This window comes from Vanessa cardui, chromosome 19 (genome assembly GCF_905220365.1).
Source record: "Vanessa cardui chromosome 19, ilVanCard2.1, whole genome shotgun sequence".
NCBI lineage: Eukaryota > Metazoa > Arthropoda > Insecta > Lepidoptera > Nymphalidae > Vanessa > Vanessa cardui.
In genome coordinates this window covers 6,760,738-6,784,984 of record NC_061141.1, presented here as the reverse complement: position 1 = coordinate 6,784,984, position 24,247 = coordinate 6,760,738, and the positions used below count along the sequence as shown (strand labels likewise).

Genomic DNA, 24,247 nt, shown 5'->3' with positions numbered 1-24,247 from the left:
CAATTTTAAACGCATTATTAATGTTTTCTTGCGAACCGGCTTTGCGGCGTGCTTGTCATGTCTTTTTTTTAATTCATTGCATCAGCAGTCTGCTTACGAATACAATATAAAATTAAAATAAAAAAAAGCTATATTGCATCTGATCTCAACACAATGTGACATCATATATCTATTTCGAGCGCGTCGTCTATGTTAATTAGTGTTTACGTTTTTTCATCTCGAACCACGTCACATCTGTGGGAACATTACTTTTTGCACATAAAGATATGTCTACAGCATTGTCTGTAATCATTTTTAATCTATGTCGATTATTCTTAAATATCCGGTCGTTTCCCCTGTTTTATGCACGTATCGAGTTGTTCATTGGGGTAAAATTTTATATATCGTCGTAGAAATATTTAAACATCGCCCACGTTCCGAATCAAAAAACTACAGATGTCTCATACTCATGTTATTAATCAGTTGTTTTAAATATCTATCTGGAATAAGGATATTATTTTGAAATAAATAATAAAAAACTAAATTATGTACAATTTGTCTCGTTACTTTGTTGTATGGGTAACCGGTATCCGTAAGGAAAAACGAAGATCTCATATGAATGCCATAAATAATAATCAGCCGGCGACGTGATGTCGCTCCATGGTGACGGGCATTGACGGGAACACCTATGCGGATCTTGTAAAGCATAATGAGTTTTCGATAAATATCGTACGTAATAAGTGAAACCGAAATATCAATATCATTACATAGTATCAAACAAAGTCGCTTACCGTTTTCTGTCCCTAAATATGCTAGTATGCTTAGATCTTTAATACTACACAATGGATTGTGATACGGTTTTTTTTAATAGGTTGATTGATTCACGAAGAAGGTTTATATGTATAATACATGAACAATATAGTAGAGACACTAATAATTTTAAAAGTTTCTAATTTGATGTCGTAAATAAACATGTCGTTTTGTAGTATACATATCAATAATTTACCCATGCGAAGCCGGGTCGTTAGTTATATTATAAACTCAGTTCATTTAGTAGCAATTATGATATTAATAATGTAAATAACTGCGTTGTTAAGGGGGAATAAAGGACTGATTATCTGCATTGCTGACCTATTTCCATCGCATCATGATATATTTTCTAGATCACTATTCATTCTAAATTTAAATATGTTCTATTTGATCAACTTCAAACGTCCTGCGGCCAGTTATTGTCAAAGTTTAGCCTTACACGACCGCGACAAAAGATAATAACATGTTTTATTAACAAAAGCAACGGAACATACGACTATTTCCAATGGCACGGGAACGACGAGGATACAATACATTCGCACCGGAAAGACGTCTGCAACGTGCATACAAATTTATACACACAACGGTCGCAGACGTAAAATATTCACATCTATAATTAATAGCAACTCCTTCTCATATTTCTAAAATATATTTTTTAATGTATAAAATTAAAATGCGTTTAAAAATTGTATATGAGACAAATGGGTATCTATTATCTAATATTGAAAAATCGTTTCCATGGATACAGAACCCTTCAAATGAGTGAGTATTGTAGAATTTCTATCATATTATAGGATCAGAAATATTTGTTATCACCGCCAAAAATGTTTGACACAACTCAATCGCTTTGGTAAAACTGGTTTTAATGATACACGAATGGTGATGTAGTTACTTAAATAGAAACATGCATTTTCGAGAATATATTAACCCAAAATACATTTTATATATAGATCTAGGAGTATATAAATAAAGCAAAAATCCTATAAAAAAATAAAGACAAAATATATCATATATTTGTAAACAAAATATAAATGTAAGAAAAATTCCTATTTAACAGTATTATATAGAGGAAAAAAAATGTTTCGCAATAACGGATCAAATTTTATTATATTTAAATGAATTTTTTTTTTATTCGCAATTTCAAAGCACGACTAGTGAGGCCAGTCAGGGGCCTCACTAAACACGTGTTACATAATTATTTGTAACTTAGATTATTTTAAAGGCAAAGTAATTCTTATAATTTTTTGCTTAGAGCCAACTTAAGAATTGTTGTTAGTTCACGGTTGAGATACTTCGGGGCGGAAGGACCCAATCAAATCAACAGGTGCGGTGACTAGAACTGCGAAGGGAGTAAGGGGCTTATGAGTGAAAAAAAAATTAGGCCTGGGTTTTTGTGAAATCCATTTCTTTTATTTCGTAGGTACAAAGTGCATCGTAGTTGTCGCGTTTAAATGTACGTGCCTCCGTATTGAATACATTTTTAGAGTAAATATAAACTACGTATTATTTATAGGTTAAATCTAATTTTTATGAGCTATTTTGGAGATCACATCCTCAGGGTGTGAAACTTCAAGTGATAAATATGTATTTAATTTATCTATACAAGTACCTTCGGGAAGCTAGTTAACATAATGTGACTTGCGACATCTAAGGCTCTTGAGAAATAATAAATGAAATCATCATCATCATCAATTAAGATTTAAAAAAAAAAAACATGAGTTATCTTCGAACTGGCAATATATTTACTGAAAATAAAAACAATAAAATTCTTCTTTTTAAACATAAATAGTTCAGACATTTTATTACGATAGCAAAATTGATATATTGTTATAAATTTATTAACTTGTGTTTATAATTCGTGTCCGGTTGTAAAGGAAAGCATCGTGAGGAAACCCACCATGTGTCGGGTGGATATTCCGCCACACGTGTATACACAGAACGCCACTGCAGTGTCATGGCATAAACCTACTTTAGAAGAAAAATGGGATTCAGCAGTGAGACAACGAATGACAGGATATAATACATTTGGTAGTTGAAATTGCCAAATTTAAAAAAAATATTATGGAACGCTTGTTTGCAAAAGGTTACTATACAATTAATGAGTTTATGATCGATAGCACACCTTGTGAATGAAACGATCGCCTCCTGGCTATTTCATCTCATATTAAATTGTTTATATAATATATGAGACAAACAAAAAAAAACCCGCTGAGTTTCTTTCGCCGATTCTTCTCAGGTCAGGGTATTTTCTTTTCCGAACCGGTGGTAGTGTTTCAATTAACCATCAATAAGAAAGTGTAATGCTTCTATATTGAATAAAGTTATTTGAGTTTGAGTTTGAAATACACAATTACCAACGAAGTAAGCTTAGTTGATACTCCCAAACGTTCCCACAGTGATTCGTGACATAAACAATAAATACTATTTGCATTGTTTAGAGAGTATTCGTGCAATTTGTAGATATGGAGCGGGAATGATAAGCGCATACCGTGACTCTGACTCATGAATAGGAAACGGGAGTCATTACTGCTGAGTACATCTACCCCTCGCGATGTAGATTATATGGTAATTTGCATACAATTCCTGATACAAGAACGATTGGTATGACAAAACTTAAAGTCTCCGAATATATATATTTGGGTTTAAATCAAAAACTTCACTTTTTATCAGACTTTATAGGCTTATTCCAAAACTACAATCCGTGATTAAATAATCAACAATAAATAGCTTCATGTTAAAAACATTGCTTTTTATAATTTGAAATCATAATTATAAAAGGAACAATTAGTACAAAAAACTATAACACAATCTTCCTTACTAGCATACAGAACCACATAGATAAGATTAAATTAATAATAAATTACGATACGCACAGACGCCGGAAGAACGCCATTAAAATAAACATAGCACACATTGAAGCCGGGGTTCATGCACTCGAATCGTCTTGTTCGATAGTAACGAGAAGCCATTATACCACGAGCCCAGAACACGGAACGAGGAAAATGGTATAAAACATGTAAACTGAATATCTATACTAGTTACATTGGCACTTCAAGTAAAACTTACTCAAATTGGTATTGGTAGGGTGGACCTAACTCGCAAGCCCGCCTGGGTAGCACCCACTTTTCATATATTTAACCGCCAAAGAGAAATATTTAGTATTGTTGTATTCCGGTTTGAAACGTGAATGAGCCAATATCACTTCCTAACTCCCAAGGTTGGTTGCGCATTCAATTGGGGTTGAAACTAAATAAGCATGCGAATTTTACAATGAACGTAATATCTAGAATATGTTTCTCCTCTTTAGGGAAAAAAAAAGAAAGTAGGATTTTTGGATTAGCGGCAGATTTTCATCCTATACATTTTCCTCAGGTTTCCTCGCGATGTTTGCCATCACCAACCAATGCCAAATGAACTTCAAACACACAATTTAAACAAGCGTAAAAGACATATTGAAATACACCTTATTTTATTTTATATATTATTTCTTAAGAGTTCAAGCTTGCTTCATAACTTGTTCATCAAATTCGCTTTAATGTTTGGCCGTGGGAGCGAAAAATGCAGACAGAATTAGTTTAGCATTTATAATATTAGTAAGGATATAACTCATAACGATTTAAGTCGCATCGTATCACTTCTCCGCTCATTCTGATCTCAGAACGCAATTTTCTATTAAATCCTTATCAAGATGAATCCAACTAAAGTACTTTATAAAATGTTAGCATTTGAGTTGTTGGTGGAATATGATAACAAGTATAATGCTCAATCAAATAAGAACATACAGTATGTATGTAGGTATCAATTAAATTGCTTTATAGCTTAATAGGTGGAAAATTTTAGGCAAACCTGTCTGGGTTCGTACCACCCCCTCACCGTATATTCTGCAGCCTTTGTGTTTTTATGTTCCGGTTTGGAAGGCGAGTGAGCCAATATAGAAGGAATAACATCTTTGTTCCCAAGGTTGGTGACGTGGTTAAAATCGCTTATGGCGTCAATGTTCATGACTACTATACTGGCGCATTTGTTAAAATAAACATAAATATAAATTACCGATAGATAACAAAATATAATATACTAAAGTGAAAGATAAGGTTTCGTTGTATACACATTTATCTAGCCCGATCATCGCAGGGCATAGACCTCGGTCGTGATTTAGTGCTCACGATTATTTGAGATGCACATCCTATGCGATGCTATTTACTAATAATGTCGCGTGACCTACCTACAGTAACCGTTTGCAATATACATATACGACTTATTTATCGATATAGAAGCTATTCAGAAAATGGACACAATTAATATATAAGCTATATAATTTATCATATAAAAGCTATACAGAAAATGGTTTGGTAAATAATTTGATCCCATTAAAACCTGAGAACGATCGCTGTTTTAGCGTTTAGTGTTTACAGGTTTACATTAAAGATGTACAATCCCGATAATGGTGACTAAACACACTGACTACCATTTGCAATACAATAATCCTATGACATGACAGAGTTCCGCAAGAATTCAAATGTAGGAGCAACAGATGTCAGTGAAGAACCAATATGGACCACTAGCAGCTCCTTTGCTCCGGATTGTTACGGCGAAATCATTAATAGGACAACCGCTACTGGGTTTGTAAGCTACTCACTAAACCGAAGCTACGAGCCCTTAATACTAATGTGCTACCAAGCATGGTACCTAAGCTGTCCCTTACGCTTGACTTACTAAATCTCCAGACCAGAACAAAACAACGTAATATATTCCTCATTGTCGCTTGGCGGTAGAATAAATGTGTTCTTAGTGAAGGTTACCATTAATAGTAAGTAAATGTTTGACGTCGTGATGTACATTATTAGAACAGAACGGTATTATCCACATCTACTAGTGTAACGTCCTCAAAAGTTGACGGTCAAATGGACCACATGATGGTAAATGGTCACCACTGCGCCGCAAAAGAAAAAATCCTTACATCTTCAACAATATGTACCTTTTGCATGTAGTAAATGCTCAAGTATAATCTATATAAGTTTATATAAAAAAGGTAATGTTCACGTGGTTGAATGCGTTGACATCAATATATTTATTTATATCGAGCACAAAATTTTAAACTGGCGACGTTTTCCTCCTACTCAAAAAAAGGTTACAGTGGTCATTCTCAGCGATTAACCAACTCGGGATATATACACATGTGCGTGCATAAACACAAAAACAGATTTAACATAAACGTAAACTTGCGAGTATAGGGCGGCGACTGTATTATACACATCCAGAATATTTATGGTTCAACGCTTTAATAAACTTTAGCGTTAGATAGCCGTTCATTGAGGAACAGACTATACAACAGAATTCAAAGTAGCTGAGTAATGACGATTAACGTCAAGCAATCTGGAAAATTGTATGAAACTAGTCGTAACATATACAGATAGCTATAACTTAAATTTTTTGGATCAAATTTGAACGAAATAAATCATCATATATCCATTGTGCTATTTAGTTCGCGTCAGATCGATGGATTCAAAATACTTTCTTCCTTCTTATTTTTAAACGACAGCAACGGGCTTTGTACAAAATGTAGTTTGTCTTCAAAAATTGGAATAATTTTTATCATGGCCTTGTATTATTGTATTGTATTACCTTTTTCTTGCTTATAGAATCAACTCATCAATCCAGCAATATAAGAATGAACTGAGTGTATACCAGTCCCAAGTAGAAAAGCTTTATATGAAAGAATATAGTATTTGTTGCTCAAATATGGTATCTGGAGTCAAGCTAGTGGACGAAGCAACCTTGACAAAGATAGCTACATCCTGTGACGCGTCGGAAGTGGCGGACATCGTTTCAGTGTCATTTGCCACTGGGACGATTCACTGACACTGTTTGTTCTGATTCCACTAAAACGACGATAAAAATATTGTCGCTTTCTTTTATAATTATAAAACATGATCACCAATGATATGTTCATAAAATTTGACACAAACTTGGCAGAGACTTTTGTCGTACAGACTTACAAGTCTCAGTAAAAAAGACTATCGACAAAATACCTGTACGGACTTTTCTTTGCCTCCGGCGTTTAGTTTTTAGGATGAAGAGTTTTTTAAACATTTTTCCTTAGAAAATAAAATTCGTAAATAGCTCCGACTTTTGCAACACTCAGACTTTTCGAAAACACCGACTCTTGTCTGCTCTTCAAAGTTGCAAAGACAAAATTCAATAGGAGTCTGAGTCGTGGACTACCATTAAACGCGTAAAAATAGTCTATAAAATTTGCTCAGTGATTTAGGCGTGAGAGAATCAGACAAAGAAATAAACAAACTTCTGCATTTACATTTGTTTAGATGACCATCAATTATGTTCATGTAATTTTAAATATACACCAAACATTATATTTTATCGATAAAACATTTTTTAAATACTGTGTTCGACAAAGTAGTTTACGGGTGACAGAATTATATGTACGAGGCGTTAAACAAAAGGTTTCTTATAATAACGTTTTGCAAGTTCCGAAGACACATTAATGTGTACTGCAAATTTATAGAAAAGACTATAATCGTTTTATTAGTATTTTCGCTCCCAACGTGCAAAATTGCTTATTTTATAGTAGAACATACAACTACAGATTTTCCTTATAATTTTAAAACTAAATATTTATAGTATTTAACATAAAAGGAATCATGTAAGAGAGTGTGGATATTTCTTTTCATAAATAGGGCACACATTCCCATAGAAGCGAAGCGTTAGCGCAGCAGTGGGAGATACATGCTTTACTTTTTTGTTTAGATTATACCGTTACAATTATTCAAAATAAATTACAAGAAATATATCCATCTCGAAGTGTGGGCTTCTTTCCTACGAGTACTCAGCTTTGACGTTTAATCAGGCCTTTGTTAGTATGTTTTGCAATTACAAAAAAAATTACTAAATATCGTATCACGCTCTTGACATTGGCAATAATATACGGTATTGTGAGAGAGTGCAGCTACCATAACTATTGTTTTCAACCAGACTACTTCACATAATTGCAATTGAACTTGTGTCTGATGGAATACAACAACAAAAAGATTTATTGTAAGCGAGTAAGGTGATGAAATATCTCCGCGTATCGTTCACTTTTATAATTGGATAAAGCTTATATTATTAATTAATAGTTTATTGCAAAATGTTTTAAATAATTTAAGGTAATTCATGTGCATATCCGGCAAAGTACAATGGTGATTGTAACAAGTTCGACAACTTCCTCGAGAAAAGAGAAGTGTTTCGTTGTGCAGAGAAAAAAATAATTACTAATACCAAAAATATACGTCCCTTCGGTACAAATGTTTAAAATGTTGTCATTCGAATTGTCAATAATCAATAATTTATTACCCACGTAAATAACTAGAGTATAAAGTCTCAGCGCATTGCTCATAACACAACAGCGCTCTGTTACATTACAGTAACTTCACATCAATGGTCATTTAAATGTAGTCCTAGAATCCCATTTATCAATATCAAGTCCTACATATATACAAATACTCTTATCAAAGGTTGGCGCCAATGTTTACCAATCTTCCAACACGACCTTGAATTTATAAAGAATCGGTCATAACTGTTAAAGAGCTATCAGAGTGGAACGATTATATTAAAGGCCGTCGTGGACAGCATTCAGCCGTGTCCAGAAACGTTATGTAATTGCTACATTATTGACTAAGATTAGTTAGGCATGGTGTTGTTCATACTACGTTTTGATATCTCCGTATTGTTAACGTTTATTGAATTCAATGTATATAAAGTTCGTGTAATCCTTTCACTTTTAAGTGTTATTGACGTTCTCTATTCAATAACAAACTATTATAAATATTTCTATTATTAATTGTTATTATTCCAAACACCGAAAACTTTAGATATATTTTTTTATTTTAATTAATATCACTTAATAATACCAGAGTAAATAATATTTTATTTAGAAATTTTGTTTTTTTATGAACGGTACCAAAATAATTTCAACTTCTGTAAAGGTAAAAGTTATAGGATTTTATTAGCGATATACATAGTCTAGGATAAGATTCTTAGACACATAATTTGCACATATATGTATATAGGGCTATCTTATCATCATCACTCCTCACTAGATTTGTAAATGAAGAGTAACTATGATCAAATTAAACAAACAATATTATCAAAAGTGGTGAGTGAAGATCTAACCTCGTCTGCCGGTTTGGTGGGTGTGATGGCAACAGTTTCGTTGAAGCAGAGACAGGCGCAGTAGTGCCTGTTCGCATCCACATCTGTCAGCACCGACACGTAGAAGCGGGGCTCCGAACGCTCCGTGGAGAGCGCCCATCCTTGCGGCTGGCAGAACTGTACAGAGATAACGACAGGTAAGGTAAATACGGTACCTTCCATCTTCCAAGGCAAACAGCTTCCAACAGCTCGGATTGGATGTTTCTAGACGTCCAAGAAGACATTGAAATGAAAAATAATTAAGGGAGAAGTGATATGTACCCATTCTATGCCGTCGTGGAATGGTGTGTCCTCCCAGTTGATCTCAGGAAATCGCTGAAGGATGATGCCGTTACTGAGGCCGCCTCCTGTAACAATGAAAGTTAGACATAATGAATAAGAATTGTCGATTCGATCAAACAAAATGTCGTCATTTTAGACTGAATAAGTCTACGGAAAATACTTTTTATTCTTAATTAACAAACAAAGTAATGTATCATTATTAATATTTTATTTTTTAATTCATCCGCGAATCATCAACTAACATGAAAAGGATCTCTCACAATCTAATTTACGTTTAAAGAACTTTGTATTGATTTTGCACGAAAATTATTTTACATATATCTTAACTTAATGTGATAATTAAAACTGAAACGTAGTCTTACAAAGGAAACAAAAGAAACGTGTAATGAAATATATTTGTGTCCAAGTTTCCCCTCTTATTATGCAGATGCCATTCGTCAGTCGGCATTTGCTCGTGACAAAGTTAACGACCTAACGGCCTAGCATAGCCACGGTCGACCTTGACCCAGAGTACAAAACAGTCTGTTAACACGATAATACCGACGACTCAACAACAAACAAACAAAACTAATATTTGCAGACCTACCATTTAAAACAATCACATTAGATGGAAATTCACTTTATGTTGGCTGTGACGGAAAACATAATAAATGCTATTGAATACACATGTGGCCTTTATATATTTATGGAACTCTTGTCCCCTTATCACTCATCAGTGACGTCTAAGACTTTGAATTAAAATATGTTGAAGTCTGACCCTAAAATAAATAATATACCACTAGAGTTTCAATCTTAAGGGTGATTCTTATTAAGCAGTAAGCACGCAGTATTTAAGTCGTGAACTCGTCATACCATACATCTCGTAAGTGTGGTAATAAATAAATTAGAACCCTTCAATTTGAATATAAGAATAAAAGCAAAATATTTAAATTTTGATGATATAAATACTTTCGGACGAATAGATCGCTTGTTTCGAAGCTATTCATCGGATTTTATTAGGTTTAAAAAAATTGTTAAAAAAATGGGTGGGTTAGTTTTTCTACTTTTTTATCTGAGTCGCGTTAGTTAGTTAAAGCCATAAATAGTATTTATTAAAGCATGTCAAATTTGTAAAAATGATTAAATAATTTTCCTAAAAAAAAAACCTTCAAATATAGGTATTTATCCATTCAATCTTAAAACAACCTTAAAACGCATATATATATAAAAACAACGTTCACATCATTTAAATATTAAAACTGCTATAATATATAAAAAACATTCGTGACCTTACGTTCCTTATCTTGCAATTCATAAAACTTCCAATTAATAAAATCATTGAAAACATCAACAGTATTATATTAAGGCAAGAGGCGACTATGCACAAGATATTCTGCATTATATTTAGGCGAATTTTTAATCAAAATATTCTTTATTATTTCGAACCAAGATCACGTGGGTTGTAACCAAATATCACTTGTCCAAATCCGTGGGAATACCAAAATTTTTTATTCACTCAATTGGACCGTGTTATGCAAAAATGAGCCCACTAAAAGTTGTTATTAAAAGAGAATAATATTTTTAGAGGCAGTAACACTGTTAAATGATATATGTATATAATATACTATGATTTTATGGGTATCTGAGACAATTCCAACATTATTTTTATTACATAGTATTGGTTATCTCTTTGCACAACATCCTCTAATTTATGTTTATATGTAATTCATTTCGTGCTTGGCAAAGAATCCAAACCGCAGTACAGTAGCGACGTAAAATGAGCCGCAAACCTTTTCCTTAAGAGAAGCTTTGGCACGGACAATGGCATTTACTGGCTGTGAGTGCATAATATCTGGCATTGTGTAAATCTACACGTCGTGATTTGATAATTAACAATTTTCAGTGTCTAACTCTGCAATTATTTAATGCTACTACATCGTTTAAAATTCCTAACGTTTTTAAATTTTTAATAATTTACAAAGACGCTTTACACGATATAAGATCTATCGCAATGTCGAAATAAAAAAATTAACTTAACGTGGAACGTTGTAAAGACGTACAAGTTCCTTGACGAAAATCAAATATTCAGATCAGGCGACGAATACGTTGAAACAATTTTGTTACTGCTAGTCACGTAAATTGATAAAAAAAACATTCGACTTTGCCAAAAAAAAAGTTACTAAGAAATGCTACGCTTTCGCCTTTCGGGTTGATTTAATAATCCCATCGTAAACACAAATACGATATATTACGTCTTGAACGAAACTCAACCCAAGTCAACAGAATAAAATAGGCTTTTAAACCCACAGTAGAACATAAAAACAGAAAACTTAACTGGAACAATTGTTTGTCTATGGTCTTACACAAACGAGGGAAGAACGAACTGGTAAAATGAGGAACATGGTGTCACCAAGGACTGCCATTTTAAAATAGCAATTCATATCCATATAATATCATTTTGAACAGACTGATCAAAATTCCTGTACAACATTAATAAATCTTTAATTGCAGGGAAGAATTTAATTTTTGGAATTTCATTGCCGGTATTATATCCACATCCATATCATCACACATATCCACAAAGGAACCACAGAGCAAATAATCTAAAGTATGATGATTTGTTATTACGAATACAAAAAAAAATGAACAACCTAAAATAGATATCAAAAGTAAGTCTGTACGAAATTGACAACTTGACAAAAAACATTGTTTACAAAACAGTTTATACAACATTATTGGGACAGTGTTATATGTCTATTTCTTAGAGCTATTATCGTTAAGCTAATAATTAACAAGCGTTTACCGTGCAAACATAAACAGATTAGATTCTCTTGCGTTTTGATAAAAAACTAAGCGATTGTAGAAAATCAAGATTATAAGAAATTATAGATTAAAAATGTGTATTTTCAACTTTCGTTGTATTTAACTAGAATGCCTCAAATTGCAATATGATTATTACTATTATTTACAATTCATCATTCATCAACGTTCCAGTCTTCTAAAGACTTCATTATTTTTTTTTATCAATACATAAACATTTTAAAATCAATTAAACTCTATAGCCATTGTGTAACAAAAAAACTCGAAACATATCGTAGAAAACGATCGTGTAATATCGGAAATTGATATGCGACTCGGAATATAATCATTACTTACAAGTTACAACACTTATAGGATACACGCGTCGAAGTAGCGTATCTCCGTAAGTCGGTTTTCATAATTTCACGAGTGAGAAACGAATTTAATAATATTACAAATAAACCAAACGTAGTAATCAGAGATAAATTTATTATTGTTTACATATACTATTATGATTAAGTATATAAATTTAGAATACAATACAGCATTCTCACGAAACAGTGTCTTGGTTTACAAAAGCTTTAATTTGAAGGTCGACAAGTGAACTGACTAGATTTAGTTAGAATTCAGAGGCCAAATCGACAGGTTGCTCGATGTAAATACCAAGTCACAGCTGTGTTTGTTAAAATTCATTCATAGCGCTGCTATAATGTTTTCTTATTACAAATATTATTGTTATTGTTGTTATCGTAGGATTATTTGCCTTTCTAATAAACACGCGACAGTGCTCTTTAAACACAGGGCTACACTGGTTTTTATCAATTAAAAATGAATTGTTATTTTAAAAGTAAAGTACCCTTAAATTTCCCACTGCTGGGATAAGGCCTCCTCTTCCATTAAGGAGAGGGTTTGGAAAATATTCCACCACGCTGTTCCAATGCGGGTTGATGGAATTGCACATGTGGCTTGATTTCGAAGAATTAGACACATGCATGTTTCCTCACGATGTTTTCCTTCACCGCCGAGCACGAGATGAATTATAAACACCAATTAAGTACATATATATATAGTGGTGCTTGCCTGGATTTGAACCCGCAATCATCGGTTAAGATGCAAGCGTTATAACCACTGGGCCATCTCAGCTCTCAATTGTTATTTTGCCGTGTTAATATTCCTTTGAGTATTGAAAATTGATGCATTGTATTTCCCGTTTGTTTACGTAAATAAATGAGTTATTTACGTTTTTTAATTGATACAACTATTAGTTGGGTAATTTGTATTTCGACATTATTATTTAATACTAACTTTTTTATTACGTGGAATGCGTATCAACATTTGCTTCGATTGTGCGATTGACTTAAAATACAATACAATAGAATTACAATTGTCGCATATGACTATCCAATAGCGCGTATGATTTTAAGAGTGATTGTTTGCAATTTAATAGAAACATGCGCGCGATTTAGACATTTAAGTAATTATAAATTTACGTACCAGAAACACATCTTTTAATTGAGAACTGAGCAGGTTGTAAATGGCTGTTTATCTTTAAAAAACAACTTTGTCCAGCATACCCAATAAAAATTGAATATTTAAACAGATAAGTAAGGGGTAAAACCATTCAGCTTAAAGCTTCCTTGTTTATTGTTTTTTATTAGTTCAAAACCAGTTGCGAACAAGTCGATTCTAAATCATTTTTGTTACGATTTTCAAATGTATGTAATTTGATAAATAGAGCAAGGAAACCACCGCCTACCGCAAAACCAACAATCATCCTGAGTGACGTAACACATCTCATATCATGTCCGGAATTGTAATCACGAACATATCTAGTAAGACGATCACTCAGCGTCCGCTCACCCACTTTTCAATAATATTCGAATTTTGAATTTTTATAAATTCGTTTTTCGAAATATTAAAATCATTATATTATAAGTAAACAGACAAAAAATATAATGTCTCATTGAACGTACCGTATTTAATGTAATTATACAAATACAATTGTAGTATAGAATATACAATTGCGTTTAATGTAACATTTGTAATTATAATCAACAAAATATTTTTTTTAGTATCTTTCAACTGAAATAATGTACAAATCTTAAGAAAGTCAGCAATTATCAATATCAAATGCCTGATATTGTTTGAATCTGGTAATGACTAAAGGTTTGCATACTCTCATCGATGCGTGTTGACGACACATAAGTTGCCAATTCTCCTTTCGCGAAGATGTAGCTTGACAACGTTAATGTGTAAAATGCGTGGTACAGCTAATAAATATACATTCATGTGTCAACAACAACAACAACATCCTGTAAATTCCCACTGTTGGGCTAAAGGCCTCCTCTCCCTTTGAGGATAAGGATTGGAACATATTCCACCACGTTGTTCCAATGCGGGTTGGTGGAATACACATGTGGCAGAATTTTAATGAAATTTGTCACATGCAGGTTTCCTCACGATGTTTTCCTTCACCGCTGAGCAAGAGATGAATTATAAAGACAAATTAAGCACATGAATCAGCGGTGCCTGCCTGGGTTTGAACCCGCAATCATTGGTTAAGATGCACGCGTTCTAACCACTGGGCCATCTCGACTCAAATGGTTAGTAATTAATGCCTTCGTCTCAATCAGATACAACTAAAACATACGTATATTTGAAACCAGTGTTGACACTTGACGTTATATTTATGTTGGCGTTTAAGAGTTCATAAGAACGTATTTTAATTAAATTTATTTTAATTCCATCACTTTAGGTCAATTATTTTGAATAACCAACCACGACACTAATAAATTTAAAAAAAGAATACTTCTCAGTAACGATAATTTCCCGCCAATACGAAAATATGACGTAAACATTGACATCATTTATTTTAAAATATTTCCGATAAATACGAGGTAAATGATACACGAACTACATACTTTTAGTATTATTTATGGAACAAAGCATTACGCACTACGGATTCGTATGTGTATGTATATAAAATTTATAATAGATAGCAACCAGCAAGGCAGTTTCATTCATTCAGGCTATATGCATCCTGTTCGATAGATAGGGACGACCGAAAAAACCAATCGATTGCTTTGTATAGCTTTTGTGGACTATGTGTAACCTATTGGCTTCGCTACAAGAAATAATTAAATCCAGAGATGTAAGAAAAATGGCACAGAGCTGAACTACGCGTCCAAGGTTTAGACGTACAACATAATGTAAATGGCGACTTATATATTCAAATCACTTAAGATCATTGATCTTTGTGGAGTTGCTGACACATGATGAAATATTTTGTAGAAATGTGTCTTTCCAGTGTGGCCAACTTGTCATCTTAGGTAGGGGCAAGACCGAAATCAAATTTTTCGCCATGTTTGGAGACCTACGTTTCCAAGCTATGATATACAATTCCGAAACATGAATATTCACAATGATTACTCCACAATCGGAAATGAGATGTGATGGGATACCACTGGATACAGAAATCAAAGCTTCGGGAGGAATTAATCATCTAACAAGACGCTTATGTCAGCAGTAGACAACTGACTGAATATGATATTCTGAATGATGAATCATATCTTTCAACTGGTCATAATGGTTGTCAAAAAAAATTATACTGATTTTTAAACAAAACCATTTGAAATAAATATAGTAGAGACGTGAATCATTTATTCATTTCAATTATAATATGATTCTAATTAGAATTTACAATTATTTTATAAAGTGTGTCAAGTTACAAATATAATTAATAACTGTTTGACAGAAATTCTAAAAGTTAACTATGTAATAATTTGTTTAGACAACTTTAAATAAAATTAATGTCGATTAGACATAACTGTTTAGACATTTAGTATTAGAAATTAATAATACTTTCAAATTACTAATTAGGCTTCTGTTGAAGTTGAAGTTGGACTCCAGTAAAGGCCTATTTAAAAGGATTATTTTAATGTAATTATTTTACTTGCTTCTCTATACTTTTAATTAATAAATAATTAACCATAGTTGACTAACTGTGATTGGTCAACTGTTATGATTTATTATTGATCTTATATATGTCATATTGAACCTATGTTAAACAAATGCTCCAAAATTATTTTATTTGATGTTACATAGGAAATGATATTTAAGGTTGCAGGAAACTGTCTTATTTATAAAAAAAAAACATTATAATCATACATAATGTTAATATGTATTTGATTTATTTACACTAGAATATTCATAACTGGTGAGCTATTAACATGCATTACACTTCAAGGCTAAATGAATTAAGCTTCAATTTAGAAACTCAGATTGTTTCTAAGAATAACTAATATGTAGTCACTTAAATTATGAATGCATGGGTAATAAACAAAAATACATATGTTTAAATATTGTAGAAAAAGTATAAATGTCATATTTTTTAAGCTGATATTTTTTAGTATTATTTCATAGCCTATAAATATAATTTAAAAAAAAAACAATATAGGTACAAGTATTTTATTCAATACAATTTGTTACCTATTGGTTTCTTATTAACAGACATATGTTTTGTTTGTTTGGTTGTTTAAAATTCAAATGTAATTTAGATTATATCACAGATAACAAACATGTGAACATAGTAAATGTTATCAAAACAGTTTTATGTACATCAAACAATGGATTTAAATAATAGCTACGAGTTTATGAATTGAGCCAAAAATTAAACATTTTTATATACTCTGTATTATTAATTTTTAAATACTTTGTAAAAAATTAAAGTGATGAAATGTTTGTTCTTTAACTTAAGACCAATGAAAAAAATTGATTGACTTATTTTTATATTTATTTATTCTTAATAAGATAGATTAGAATGTGGGCTATGACATATTTATTTCAAATATCAAACCGCAACAAAAATTTTGTTAAAAGTATTGTAGCAATAACATAGTAACTTACTTTCTTTCTCGTGGTCGAAGCCCACTATGACAAAATAGTCCACTAGCCTGGACATGGCAATCCTAGGGCAACATCCGATCAACAGCACAAAAACACTTTGTAATTAAATTACACAGAACCAAACACATTTTTTGATGATTTCACATTATCAAGCACCACTGCCCCATTCAAGACAGTTCGCGACGCGTAACGCACCATGAACTTCAAAATATATAAACAACACTTTCATTTATCTCGATCTCAACTATTCTATCTACAATTACAAGGAGCAATTACGATAGCCCAGATCGAGAGGTTATTCAGCAGCTAAATTTAGGATTATTTAATCTATATACGTCTACCTACATAGCTATAAGCCCAAAATTTCTGAATAATTAGGATACGAAACAACGTTTGAAAGGTTTGCAAAATTTTAGAATAATTAACGCAACAAATTAGTCAGAAACCCTCTCTCGTCATCCGACATTTCTGAAAAACTACTACCATATAGAAAAATATAATATTAATATAACCTTAATGTTGCCATATACAGTAAAAATAAAACTACTAGGTACGTTCAATTTAAGCTACACTTAATACATATTATTATAATATTAAGTTGAATCATGAATACAACAAAAAATCAATTCATGGATTATGTGGCTGTCGAGTCTGTTCTAATTTTTAACCGTTTTTTTGAATTATGAGATATCATCAAGCAAAGTATAATAAAATTAAGAATTTATACTATTTTTGAAATTTATTAGAAATACAATATACTTTATTCAAATAGGATTTTTAATAATCACTTTTGAATTGTCATATTTTTCAGAATTGTATTATTAATTGTATAAAACATAAAGCTACCACCGCTTCAATATTTAACTATGTGGACATTTCCGAGAAGAACCAACAAATAACTTAGTAAATACAAGAGTATTTAATCCAACATTAGAAATTCAAATTTATTTTTTATTTAGGTGTAAACATTATGTGATTTTCGAATATTAAATTCTGGGATAATATAAAATAAAAATAAGTAATAAAAATCTACGGTATCAAATTATTTTTGTAATTATATCGCAGTATCTCTTTGACAGTTTTTATATGTCAGTGTCAATTATTATCAATTCAATATCAGGGAACAAAATATTGATATTATCCTCTTATTCTAATCTTGATATGTATTTTTAAATATTTTTGTACAAAGATTTATATGCAATGTCCGAAGCAAATGAAACAATACCTGGATTAAAACAGAAGAAGGTGTTTAAGATTATTGTTCTTGGAGATTCTGGAGTGGGTAAAACATGCCTCACTTATCGCTTTTGTGAAGGTCAGTTTCTGGATAAATCTGAGGCTACTATCGGGGTGGATTTCAGAGAAAGAACCGTACGCATACGCAATGAAGATATAAAGGTAATATCAAAGTGTATTAAACTATAAACCTTAGTATCATTTTATATTTTATAAACTGTCCATAAGAAATAATAGAATGAAGTAATAATAATATAAATTACAAATAGTACTGGTTAGTTTTGACATTTATTAAATTATTTATTATTACGTTATAATTAAAAGAGTTATTTAATTTTGTAGTTGCAGCTATGGGATACCGCAGGTCAAGAAAGGTTCCGGAAGTCCATGGTGCAGCACTATTACAGGAATGTGCATGCTGTTGTTATAGTTTATGATGTCACAAAACCAGAAACATTTCATGTAAGTTAATATTTACATTAAACATTATAACGTATAGCATGCATGTATATTATTTAAAAATTGGTAATGGAAATCTATGTTCTATTTTTAAAATTAAAATAATTATTTAGAGGTGTAGTCCAGAATTTACCCTCTCAAGCCTGTATAAATAAACACTGTGCAACTTCATATCATTATTGCAAATTTGAGAAACTTATATACTTTTATCATGCAACATTTGGTATTTTTACAATCTGTGCTCATCTTACATATTTTTATGAAATTGGAACTATAAAAAGTATTAACCATTGCTAAATACATTATCATCATTATGTTTATTTAGATACTAAGATGTTATGATTTTTGTGCTTGTAATTACACTGACTTACTCAACAATACTGTTTGTCTGTAGTATTGCTATTTGGCATTGGAATACAATGAGTGGCTGGTACTTGCTCAGAGAGAGTAGATATTGATAAGCCAAACACTTATGTCTCTGTAGTCATTGCTACAATTAGCTTCTCGGTATTAACATAATTAAATTATATGTTAATGTTGGAAAAAAAAATTATCAGCCTATATTATTCTTGCTATTATTTTTGTTAATAAACTTATTTGTTATTATTATTATGTAAATGATTGTGTTTATCTAGAGGTAGGGCCTTCCTGTTGGTATATGATTGATGTTAACTACATACTGACTTACTAATAGAATAAGAATTTAACATATTAAATTTTAATATGTCAAGATGGCCCAGTGGTTAGAACGTGTGCATCTCAACTGATGATTGCTGGTTCAAACCCAGGCAAGCACCGCTGATTCATGTGCTTAATTTGTCTTTATAATTCATCTCATGTTCAGTGGTGAAGGAAAACATCGTGAGGAAACCTGCTTATGACAAATTTCATAGAAATTCTGCCACATGTGTATTCCACCAATCTGCATTGGAATAGCATGGTGGAATATGTTTCAAACTTTCTCCACAAAGGGAGAGGAGGTCTTTAGCCCAGCAGTGGGAATTTACAGGCTGTTGTTGTATATTAAATTTGATAATTGATAAAGACATATATAAAAGTATAATATGTTGCAGTCCATAGCAAACTGGATGCAGGAAGTGGAGTCGCACGGGCTGACGGGCGCGCCGCGCGTGCTCGTCGGCAACAAGTGCGACTGCGGCACGCCCGAGTCGCGGCTGGCCACCACCTACGCCCAGCGCCTCGCCGACAAGCATGGCATGCCGGTGACTACAAATCTTCATTTATTTTTTTAATATTGGCGATTTATTTGTTGACTCAGACGTATATCATAGTATTACATATATAGATAGATACCACTCCAATGTAAGATGTTATTGGCGATACATATCTTTGAACTAAGATTTTTTATTTATTTATAATGCAAAACCGTATATCATGGATGTTGTCCCAATTCGATATTAAAGCAAGTTTAACAATAAATTGAAAATAAGTGTTTATTTTGTATATGGGAATATGTGTCAATCCTTTGCAAGCACAGGCTGCAACAAAACAAATCCAACCTTTCGGCTATCATAGTGAGAGTACGCACGCACGCGCACTCACGTATGTAACGTGCGCGTGCGTGCGTACGTACGTAACGTGCGCGTCTATGCCGCCTCCTTGAATAATAACTTGTTTTGCCCGTTGGGTTGTGACGGTCGATATTTAATATATTAAGGAGAGGTGAACGATGTAATTTTATACACCCAGTTTGCAATTCGGTATCGCGTAGCAACAGGCAGTATCTTATAGAATAGCACAAAGGCTAATGTCCATTACTTTATGAAAATGACAAGAGTTATAATATTTATTATATTTTCCAGTTATTCGAAACATCAGCTTTCTTGGACTCCGAGTGTGATAACGTGGAATCCATATTCATGACGTTGGCTCACAAGCTGTATTCCAAGCAGCCGCTGCGCGTCCTCAGTGTTGAGGTGATTATTTCAAAATTAACAAATCATACTATTTTATTTTAGATGAGACATCAATGAGGAAATCCACTACAACTGTCCCAATCTGGTCGAACAGTCTATAAGCGATATTTGTTTGTGTATATTATAAACTAAAATGATTGTTGACATATTAGGCTGTCAAGGCCAGTTTGGTAAGAAGCTTTGCCCTTCCTATAAAATATAAAGAACCTAAAACGCGACCGAAGTCGCGGGTGACATCTAGTATCAGATGTAATTTAATTTATATATGATTTTCTTATATTCCAGGGTGAACGTGGTCCCAGACTTGTGACGTTATCGCGACAGAAGCGGAACAACTCGAGTAATGATAGCTGCCTCTGCAGCTAGAGGGACGAACAGTGTGGGCCAATGGCGCAAGTGCTAAATTAATAAATAAATTAAAAATTGGTCGAGATCAAAATTTAATTTATGGATTTTGGGTAACTGATGCAACAGATGCCACGATTATTTTCAAGAGAAGAATGCTATCTCTTTCTCTCTTATCAACTTTGAGGTTGACATTCGTATTACTTGTTTATATTCACATTGTTTTTTCTCATGTTGATATCTGCTAGTTTAATTGAATGCAAATGCATCACTCAATAGAACCGAAATGTTCTATTGATAGTGAAATTACCTTTAATCAGAAGAATTTAAAATTTCAAAGTCGTAGAAATGCAAGCTTCTTTTATTTAGTGTGATTTTTGTATTTGTACATTAATTTGTTATATAAACTTGTTAGTAAAATCTAATAATAATTATCATTAGTTGTACACATTTTCGACGGTCATCAATGTACCCTAAATTGAATAATACCCACTGTAACTAACCACTGTCAGATATAAATATAAAATCACATATAAATTCACTCGGTGAATTTTTGAGATTATTAATATTCCAACTTATTTGTAAGTATTCTGGACAAAAGGCTGTGGATTTGAAGACAAAAATCTTCTATATAGCATAAAAATTTTTGATAGTGCGTCAATATGACATTCTGTAGGTTGCTAGAGAAAAATTAGTTTGGTAATTATTAAATGGAAATCGGTTTAATCCCTAAGAAACGGTTAGTTACAATTAAACAGCTAAAATATATATATATGTATTTGTATGTAAATATTAAATAAAGTAACGATCAATAACCATTTTTAATATAATCTTTATTGTAAGAAACCAAAAAATACACAATAAATATTAGTACGTATTACAACAATCATTAATTTAATCTTCTTAAAAAAAACATATGTTAGCCATATTGTTTCAAATGCTGACGTCATTTACTCGTAAACAATTCACATTCTCATCTTCATTTAAACACATGAGATTACATTTAATACTTCTGTAAACTTACGTAGATAAATTTATTATTTTTAAATGATTTGGTAAATAGTAAAATTTAGTTTAAATTATAATGATAACTGTACTTTGGCCCTTTTATAAACATGCAACAGAATTGATTACTCTATTTTGTCGTATGTTACGTTCCAATAGTAATATAAAATTAAATTTTGTATGAAATACTTTTTTAAAGTAGAATACATTGAGATTTTAGATTAGTATATTTTGATTATGTCTTAAAGTATTTATTTACATGAACAATTTAATCACTTCTATTAAGTTCCAATTTAAAAACTTATATAAGGCAAGATAAATAAACCTTAGATGTATGTATTCCTTGTTTTTTGCAAATAGTTCAACTTTATTGTGCACTGCAAGCAAATCTTGATTAGTAATCACTAAATTACTTGTGTTCACGTCAATTTTACTTTCAAAATTCCGATTATAGTTCAATTTTTTTAAGAAAATTCATAACTAATATCATACAGGCTCTCTACCAATGGCATTATGTCGAATCAATATTAAAAATAGTTTGCTTAGCTTTTATCCTTCTATGGTGGCAATAGGCTATATCAAAATAGTTCTAAAATTTTCCTATTTGTTTTAATATTGGCGGACTAGTATAATTATTTGAAGCATGTTCTTAAGCATACTTATTTAGATGGAGTATTTATTTGTTAATTTTATCATACTTTATTTATAATAGAAATAAGTGTTTCAAATGTCTGAATGTATGTTATATAACATATATCTATGCAATTTCGTAAGTTAAAAGTAAGTTTCATATTAAAAAAATGTTAAAACGTCCAAATAATATCATTTCCGAATTTGTAAACCGATCACGTTTTCCTAATTAAAACTCAAAATGGAATATCAATAGCAGTTATTATAAGTGTATGTGCTTTGCTTATAACGATTAATTATTATATTATTATATGCTATGTTAGAAGATATGTTTTTTCAGCACGATTGTGACTGGGAAGTAAGCAAAGTATGAACCTTGCTCTTTTATTATTTTTGCGTTAGGCTTGAACACCTTATATTAATCTTTTATATAAATGATAGTTCGTGCAATTTAATTTGATGGATACAAGTTTTCATTATTAATAATATAGCTGATGGTTATTAGTAATTACAATATTTGAAGTTATATTATTATCAAATTTATATAGTCTGTATACGTTGTGTATGAACACGGTCTTACCAACAGACAATGTATGGGCTGCTACGGGATTCCTTTTTTATAAAAATCCTGAGTTGCAGTTTAAATTAAACCTCTCGAGACAGTCGAGTTTCTTAAACATTAGTAGCACGGAACTCTAAGAGAGCCCGCGATGGAAGCAAATCTTTAATCGTCGGAGTTAATAATAATAAAACAAAACGTAGCTTATAATCTGAATATATTGTATGGAAGTGTACAATACTTGTTTATTATTAATAAACGTTGATCTTGTATCTGCTGCTTCACCTTCGGATAATTTTTGTAAATCCATGACAAGGAAATTAAATACAAATGTCTTACGAATTATTAACTGTTAAGATAAATCTAGGTCGTCGTAAGTGTCAAATAAAATAAGAACTTGGTATTTCATTCAATTATTTACATAAATAATTTAAAATCGCTACTTTTTTTATTAAATATCTAATTTATTTTGGAAATTATGTTTGGAAGACGTCTATTGTGTATGTGTATTTAACTGAAGTTTTGTTTGAATTCGCTCTCTCATCTAAAATTGTTTTCGATACCTGTAACAATTATTGAATGCATCTATGCAATATTCTAATTATTAATAATCGCTGCCCGTGGACTAAGAAAGTGTTTCATCGCAAATTGCACTTACGGAAAGTGACATTAGTGCGTTCGTATCATCGATACACATGTATATTTCCCTAAAAATAATCGTTCAGTTCAGTACGACACAACTTAGATGTAGCATCGGCAAAATTCGTAAAACTTAAAAAATAAAAGAAATTATCAATATTTATTTCTTATGTGAATATGATATCTACACAAAAGTAATAACTTGTAATATCATATGTCGATTTATGTCATGCACTTGCTTTCTTGAGTGGAACTAACGCGAGAATCTATAGCAACGAAAGGCGTCGAATGGTGCGATAGAGAGCTATTTCTTTTGGTTGTATAAATCGGCAGTAATCGGTTTCATTGAATTTGCCGATGCTACATTTAAGGTGTGTCGTACTATACGCATGGTTTTGGCAGATATTGCGGTGTTCGAGAAAAAATGTTGATTATCTGTATCTCAGGCACCAACTGTGTATGTACCCTGCGGGTA

General features: G+C 31.8%; 2 protein-coding genes across 2 annotated transcripts in view; one reads left to right on the top strand and one right to left on the bottom strand.

Moving 5' to 3' along the window:
* LOC124537824 (myotubularin-related protein 13) overlaps window positions 1-17,449 on the bottom strand; it is a 59,276-nt gene extending 41,827 nt beyond the window's left edge. Inside the window, exons 1-4 of the mRNA XM_047114747.1 lie at window positions 17,308-17,449; window positions 16,963-17,163; window positions 9,259-9,344; window positions 8,959-9,114 (exon numbers count right to left, since the gene is read on the bottom strand). Coding sequence (XP_046970703.1) covers window positions 8,959-9,114; window positions 9,259-9,344; window positions 16,963-17,017 — 297 coding nt within the window. The 5' untranslated portion in view covers window positions 17,018-17,163; window positions 17,308-17,449. The remainder of the gene's footprint in view (window positions 1-8,958; window positions 9,115-9,258; window positions 9,345-16,962; window positions 17,164-17,307) is intronic.
* Window positions 17,450-18,044: 595 nt separating this feature from the next.
* On the top strand, window positions 18,045-22,908 carry LOC124538018 (putative Ras-related protein Rab-33). The gene is made up of 5 exons (XM_047115018.1): window positions 18,045-18,360; window positions 18,541-18,660; window positions 19,731-19,880; window positions 20,481-20,594; window positions 20,880-22,908. Exons 1-5 carry the CDS (start codon window positions 18,163-18,165, stop codon window positions 20,958-20,960), a joined length of 663 nt encoding a protein of 220 aa, XP_046970974.1. The 5' UTR covers window positions 18,045-18,162; the 3' UTR covers window positions 20,961-22,908.
* Window positions 22,909-24,247: the final 1,339 nt, after the last annotated feature.